Genomic DNA, 7,684 nt, shown 5'->3' with positions numbered 1-7,684 from the left:
GGTGAGCATAGGGGGCTAAAGCAGAGATTAGTGACATCATTGGAGACGTATGGGATGCAGGGGAAGAGGAGGTAGGAGAGCCACAGGGACGAAGAGAGTGGAGAAGGTGAGAAGAAGTTCCGGGAGTCTCTCTCTGGGGGAGGGAGGAAGGGAATGGAAATGGTGAGAGGGAAGACGGAGGCTTCCACTGAATCCACTGCTAATGTTTCCTAGGGTGCTGGTAGATGCAGGAGATTTTGCTATATCCTTCCTTATCCATTTTAACATATCTGAAAGAGCACACCATGACTTAAAAAGTCACTGGGAGAAGTGGAAGCGGGCGGTATCCACAAACGGGCAGGCACCATCGGGGGCAGGCTCGAGGAGGAGGATTGCAGATTTACAGTGCACCCAATCTCCCCTGCTCTGAAACTTCCCCAGCATGGCCAGCTTCTCAGGTGCAGACCCAGAAAACTGGGCCTTTGAGTTCCACAGGCAACAGGGGTTCAGACACCCCAGGACGTCAGCCAGAGCAGGATGCAGGAGAGAGAGGTGACTGAAGACAGAGGAGTATGAACGGGAAGGAGCAGAAGGAAGGTATGGGAGGAATGGAGCGGTGTCAGAGTAGGAGTTGGGTGGCAGACAAGGGAAATTCTAACACCCATGGGCCGTATAGAAACCAAGGGAGGCACCACTCCCCAGACATCAGTACTGCTCAGCTCAGGGGAGCTGAGAACTGACAGTTCCAAGAAAAATTGAGAGACACCTGGCTATCCACACCCACCGCCATCACAACTGGTAGGCCTTGGTTGTGCGTCCTTCAAAACTTTGAAACATACTTGTACATATACTTAAATGAATTCTCATATATTACATAGGATTGACTGGTGTGTGTGCGTGTGCCCACGCACGCGAGTGATTTAACTTACAAATGTGAATCCAAAGCCATCGTTCTGCAACTTGCAGTTTGAAGTCAGGCGGATGCTTTCGAAAGCTGTGAGAATGGCCTGATGCATTCCGTTAGACTGCCACGCTTTATGCTACTGGATGCTAAGCCACGTTGCATTCATCCATTTCCTTACTGACGGGAATTTGGAGTGTTCCCAGTTTTTCCCGTCACCAACACCCTTGTGCATGTGTTCTTGTACACTACAGGTACCAGCGTGTCTCCGGAAGAAGTACCAGGCAGCGGACTTGCAGGAGCATAGAGGAAATAGATTCTTTTTTCCTTCCTTTTAAAGATCTTGGGCTAAAAGCAAGGACTCTGGAGTCAGATTGATTGGTTTCAATCCTGCCGCTGATCCCCACGAGCCGAATGACCTTGGGCCAGTGGCCGAACCTCTCACTGCCTGTTTCCTCACCGGTAAGAGGCCAGTAATAGTTGGTACTATAGTTAAAGGCGTGTCACGCGGATGCATTATTATTTATGCCCAGCGCTTAGAAGAGTGCCAGGCACAGAGTCCGTGCCAGCACTAAGTTGCTTTCAATGGATTCTGCCAAATTACCTCCCAAATGCGTCTCTTGCACCACCGCCACAGGGGTTTGCTCCTAACCTCTCCCACCCTCGGAATGGTTAAGCTCTTTGAAGGCTGTCAACCTAGTGTGTGAAACCCGATTCGTGGTTTTAGTTCACATCTCCAGGATCAGCGGTGGGGAGCATCTTTTGGGGCGTAACTGGCCACTGCGATTTCCTCTTCTTTGAATTTGCCTCAGAGAGGGCGAAGGGCTGATGGAGCGAGGCCAACCCCAAGTCTATCCGGCAAACCCGCCTGCCAATAACGTCTGCTGAGCCACATTTGATGGAGCAGTTGAGACAGAGACCTTACAGAACGAAAATACGATCCCTTTGCTCTCTGGCCGACCCCCGATCACTGACTGCGGGACTCCTGTGCCCATTCTCCTGTTGGGTCGTAAGGCTTGCGGTGGAAGGGAGGCTGGCAAACGCTTTCGGCGCGTGCTAGGCATCCAGCGCCTCCATCTTGACGTTTCATCCTCACCACCCCTGGAGCCCGGCGCCCTCACTCCCCGACGCCCTCGACCCCCTGTATAGATGGGAACCGGAGACTCACAGCTGTGACTCTAACCGGAAAGGGGAGGCGGGACAGGAGGAGGCGGGCCCAGAGGCTTGACAGAGGGAAGCACTCCCACCATCCCCTTCACCAGCCAACTGCCCGGACCGCCCACGGGCTTGCGAACAAACCAGAGGCCCTCGACCCCATTGGTTAGGCTTCGAGGGGGCGGGCGAACAAGGCGCCCGCTGGTTGGCGGGGGCCTGACCAATGAGGAGGCTGCTGCGGGGCCGTGGGAGGCGCGCGGAAAGTGGCGCGTCCTTTCTTTTGAGGCGAGCTCGTGCGGCGCGTGAGGTGGCTGACGCAGCCTTCTGAGCGCCGCACGCCTAGCCCGCCGTGACCGCGACCGCGACTCGGGCCATCGACCGTCGCCCCGGTTCCGGGGCCGCCCGGGTCGTGACATGAGCTCCCCGGATGAGGTGTCTGTGTGGAGAAGGCGTGTCCGCCCAAAGGGCAGGGAGCGGGCCGGCGTCCGCGCGGCCGGCCCCGCAGTCCCGCGTGGACCCGACCCAGATCCCAAGCCTGGGGAGCCGCGGAGCGGCGAGGGCGGAGGCCGCTTCCTGGACCCCAAGGGCTTCCAGTCGAAGCGGGAGATGCTGGAAGCGCGAGGGCCTGTGCTGTGGGGCCGCGAAGGCGGACCTGGCTCCCCAGATGACCACGCGAGGGACCTCCTGGACCTGATCGAGGAGTCTGAGGAGGCCGAGGTGGCCAACCTGCAGCAGCTGACCGACCAGGATGTGCTGGGCGTCCGCAGATACCCGGACCCCGAGGGCTTCGAGTCTGAGCCGGAGATGCTGGAAGTGCGAGGGCCGGTGCTGTGGGGCCGCGAAGGCGGACCTGGCTCCCCAGATGACCACGCGAGGGACCTCCTGGACCTGATCGAGGAGTCTGAGGGGGCCGAGGAGGCCAACCTGCAGCAGCTGACCGACCAGGACGCGCTGGGCGTCCGCAGATACCCGACCCCGGAGAGCTCCACCGCCTTCGAAGAGTCCACCGGGTTGACACTGAGCTTCGAGGAAGTTCCCGGCGGTCGAGGAGAGCCCGGCCAGAGCTGTGGGGAGGCGCCGACGGCTCCAGCCAGCCCTCTCCACCTCAGTGGGCCTGAAGCGGGCCGGGCCTTGGGGAACCCTAAGAGAGGCACTAAGCGTAGGTTGAACGTGGCTGCGGATCGCCAGCGGCGCTCCGCGGAAGGCCTGACCTGGCTGCTGTCCGACTCCGAGTCCTCAGATGAATTCAGTGAGACACAGCTGATGACGGTGAGCACTTATCCCAGAGGAGGAGGCCACGCCAAGCCCAGCAGACCCGAGGATCCCGGGGACACTCCCAGACACTCGAAGTTCCAAGCCAGGGAGAATTTCCTTCACGTGACAGGCTCTTCCCTGTCGTCGGCTCCGCGAGGACTCTCTTCGGTTGTGGAAAGGCAGGGCGTGGGAGAGCAGGGCATCTCTTCCCCTAAGAAAATGCAGAGCGTGCTGTGGGGGAAGGGGGGCAGCAAGCCCAGCTACCCGGGAGCTGCTGCTGCTGCTGCTGCTTCTGCTTCTGCTTCTGCTGCTGCTGCAGGTGGCCTGCCGCGGGTCACTCCTAGGAAGAACGGAGCCCAGGAGAAGAAATCCGTCGGGGGAGCATGCAAACTTGCCCTGGGGGGAACCTTCCGTTCCCGGGGTCAGCGAATCTCGGCAACTCCCGTGGAACCGGCCACCTTCCCCCCAATCTCTGGTATTCCGCAGCCTGGGAGACCCAAGAGTTATACCTTACTCCTTTCGGGAACCAAACAGTCCAAGCACAGCGGCGCTGGGAAGAAATCCGTGGTCAGTTGGGCAAAGGAGTCTGAGGCGGTGTCGGGAGAAGATAAGGACACAAATAGAGACCCAGCCCCAAAGGGCCAGGTGAGTAGGCCATGCTCCTCCTCTCTCCCCACTCTTCCCCCCCCCTACAGCACCCAGGGCACACGTCTTCACCCATGCTGCCTCTGTCCACTCCTCAGAGGTCAGCATTGGGTGCCCCTCGGTCACTGGGTCATTACGATGCCACATCGGGCTCCTTTTCCTAGGGACAAACATTAAGGTAGCACTTCGGGTATCCTGGGCCCGGTTCTCCACCCTTGGCCTCTTTCCAGCCTCCTCTGAGAGACTTGGGCTGGGATGGAAGGGAGGGCTGGTAGCTGAATTGGGTAGGGGGATCCCTTAAAACCTTCCCCGGAAAGCCTCAGTATTTAGACTCACCAGCTTCCCGAATCCTCCTTCCTAGCTGTTCCCCAGACCTTCCTTGCAGGAGGCCTGGGCTTTCTCAGTGTCCCACTGTTGTCCCTAGATCAGCTCTGCCTGCTGGCCTGGGGATGACAGAGGGTGAAAGTGCTAATGAGATCAGCCTTTCAATTCCCTTCCCAATTCCCTGCCTCACCCTGGCGGGAATCACACATCTCTCTCTCTCTCACTCTCTCTCCCTCTCTCTCTCTCTCCCCCCCCCCCACACACACATACACACACACACACTTCCTTAGTCCAAATCGGTGAGAAATTTTTGTTTCAGCTGCTAACTCACAGGCCAGGGACATCTTGTCTGCGCATGCATCGTAGAAAAGCCAGCAGTGGCGACGTCAACACCCGAAGCCCCCAAGATCCAGGAAACTCAGAACCCTTGGCCCTGAACCGGGGAGAAGTCATGCCCAGGGGGCCTGCCCCCTCAGGTGAGTGTCGTGGGTTTGATATGAGGGGAGGGAAGAGGGGTTGAGGACAGAAACCTCTGCCTCTGTCTCGGCTGGGGGCACAGCCTTGCTCCCAGGCAGCTTCTCCCACAGGAGACGGGGTGCTGGCAGGGCTGGCCTTGAGCCACATCATCCTCTGTGTGGGGTTTGTGCGACCGGGGCGATCGGTGGCAGTGCCCCAAACAGCTGCTCCGGGTGTAGACTTGCAGGGGAACAGCCTTTTCTGTTAAGTCCTGTTCGGCCACGTTGCTCTCCCAAGTGCTGGCTGTGGCTGCAGCTCTGGGAGGGTCGAATCCAGAGCCACATTGTTTGGGGACCACAATGGCGAAATGGCTGCCCCCGGGGAACAGGGGAGGCAGGCCCAGAGACAAGGTTCCAGCCGCTGGGGAGAGCAGGGGCGGCTGGTTGCCAGCAGAGGGTGGTGCTGCCTCACCTCACTTTAGAGCCCCCTTGGCCCTTTCCACCTCACTGGGAGCCTGGGAAGCTGGATTGTGTGTCCTTTCCCTCTCAGGTGACCGGGAGCCACTTGACCATCCCCCAAGACCTGAAACGCAGCAGCAGCCACTGGGAACGCCCTGCTGTCCTTGGGTAATGCTTCCTCTGCATCCTGGAAATGCAGGCCCAAACTCGAGGGTGGGATCTGGGTCCAAGTTCAGCTGACATGTGTGGGCGACCCCTCCCCTGCCCCCATCACGTACCCCACGGAGGGAGCCCACCTTCTTTCCACTGAGGAGCCCTTGCCAGTCTAACCACCTGGCTTTGGGGTGGAGGGCCCGGGGGAGTGGAGAAGGTGGAGGAGAGAGGAGACCAGAGTATACTAATCATTTCTCTTCCTCCTTTGTCTGCTGGCCTAGTGTCTCGAGCTAAAGAGAGAAGTAGACGAACTTAAGGAGCAACTTGGTATGAGGAACCAGGGCCGGAGAGCGGTGTCTTAGTGCAGAACCCGGGTGGGCACCTGGGGTGGGGGTGGGCTGCAGGTGCGGTGGGCCTGGCAGGGACGATCATCCCTGTGGGGAGGAGAACCTCTCAGGCCTCGCCCTGGAGCTGGCTGTGCATGTACAGCTAGGCGTGTGTACAAATAGCAAAGTACTGTCTGGACTGCATGCACACTTTGACAACCAGACCAGTCCTAGGGAATGTCCTTCTGATAGGACTTTTAGAGATGCCTCGTTGATTTTTCCCTTGAACTGCTGCTTGGTGTGGCTTCTAAGGTTCTTGTTGGATTGTTTGTTTGTGTGTGTGACAAGTTCTGAGTGGTTGTGGCACGGCCCACAGCATGAGAGCTGCTGGCACATTTTGTTTCGCTTTAGGAATCGGTTCCACATTCAATTTGGGTGGTGGGGAGTGATCAGGCCCAGAGCTCTTTGCATGGGGTCTGGAGGGGTTTCAGGTTTCAGGGCTAGGCGGTTCGTCACGGGGATGGGGGACAGGCTTCTATATCCCTCTGTCTGGAGCACCTGCTAATGCCTGTCCCTGTTGCAGCCGCCATGCAGTACCTGGCTGACAAGTCGCAGACCCTTTGAAGTGAGTGTTACACACACCGTACCCCTTCCCACAGTCCTGGCTGTTGAGCAGGGCTGGGGGCTAGCCCTGGCTTGAGGCTCTTCCCTGACTCTGCTGTTTCACAGGTTGAGCCCAGCGTCTTCCTGCAAGAGGAGCAGCTGGTACCTTTGGGGCCCTGGAGCTGTGGCCAAGCTCGTTCGCTCCTGTGCTGCCTCACCTAGGGCTTCCTCTCCGCCTTGTTTTGCCCCCGCCCCGCCCCAGTTTCACAGCAGTTTCCGATTAAAGTACCTCTCATATTCTGTGTTCTGCCTTCTCTCTGGAGGGGTAGGGGTCGGGGTCGGGGTAGGGGCCTGGGGCGGGGCGCTGCTCCACGTCAGAGCCTTTTCCAGAACGGTATCTCTGGCACCCTGTGGTGGGGACTCTGGGCCAGCCTCTGCTACCATCCCTGCAGACAACCCAGCGGAGTGCCACAGGTCTGGGTCCTGTGTGTGCTCTGCCTGGCCACATTGGCACGTCCTCCGTTTCCCCCGAAGGCCCTCTTCTAGTTCTCTCCAAACCCCCCTCCTCCTCTGGGGTCTGGCGGTTCCCATTCATCTCTGCCATTCACCCTTCCCATCAGCAGGAACTCATGACCGCCTCCCAGAGCTCCAATCTGGAAGCATTCACATCCTGCCTGCCGTAGCCAGCTGACCACCCTCCTCCAGCCGGGTCGTCTCTACACCCTTGAGTGGAAATTGGCCCGTCAGGTTCTATGGCAAGTGTGGTTAGTCGGTCTGTGTTGTTGCATGGTCCCCGTCAAATACTCTTCCACCAGCCCCATGACAGAGATTTTCCTGGAAATGATATTTCCGTGTCCCAGCTCAATCTCCCAGACTGCCTCTTTAGGACACATGAGATTGAGTCTGAACTCCATGTTCGATTTCCCCCTCACTCGAGGTTGGGGAGCACTTCCTTCCCTCAGCCAGGACCCAGGGCTGTACCAGCCTGAGACTCAGAGGGACAGATTTGTGTTTGAGTGAGGCAAGGGTGGTTCTGCCTGACACCCTTCCCGAAAGACCGGTGTTTTACTACACAAAAGGGGGTATGATGGTAGATTGGCCATTCAAGGTCGGCGACTGTGTGTCCCTGTGTGTGAATAAATGTAATCAGGGGTAATCTCCCTTGAGGGAGAAAGATGTGATTCAGGGAGTAAAGGGAGTAGAGGCTGGTCCAGGTTCTGGAAGGCATCGAATGAACAAAAGCAAGGGTCGGATCTGTTTTGTTCAAGGGTTGTCGTTAAATTCCCAAAACATGGGAGGGGGATGATGCAGAAGTCAGCAAACCCCACGACAGGGTGTCGGGATGCTCGAAATGCTGGATTCGCTGGAGGTGGCTCTCGATCCTACTCTGTGATCCTATGATGTCTGACAACTCCTGTGGGTGTGGATGG

The 7,684-nt window shown here is 58.1% G+C and overlaps 1 protein-coding gene across 1 annotated transcript; it reads left to right on the top strand.

Moving 5' to 3' along the window:
* The first annotated feature begins 551 nt into the window (after nucleotides 1-551).
* Nucleotides 552-6,512, top strand: LOC116747107 (uncharacterized protein CXorf49 homolog). Its single transcript, XM_032618921.1, has 7 exons — nucleotides 552-576; nucleotides 2,379-3,934; nucleotides 4,578-4,734; nucleotides 5,264-5,340; nucleotides 5,607-5,652; nucleotides 6,235-6,276; nucleotides 6,381-6,512. Exons 1-6 carry the CDS (start codon nucleotides 552-554, stop codon nucleotides 6,273-6,275), a joined length of 1,902 nt encoding a protein of 633 aa, XP_032474812.1. The 3' UTR covers nucleotide 6,276; nucleotides 6,381-6,512.
* The last annotated feature ends 1,172 nt before the right edge of the window (nucleotides 6,513-7,684 follow it).

The sequence above is a fragment of the Phocoena sinus genome, chromosome X, assembly GCF_008692025.1.
Source record: "Phocoena sinus isolate mPhoSin1 chromosome X, mPhoSin1.pri, whole genome shotgun sequence".
Lineage (NCBI taxonomy): Eukaryota > Metazoa > Chordata > Mammalia > Artiodactyla > Phocoenidae > Phocoena > Phocoena sinus.
The sequence above is the reverse complement of the archived record's forward strand: the minus strand, read 5'-3'. Positions and strand labels throughout refer to the sequence as shown.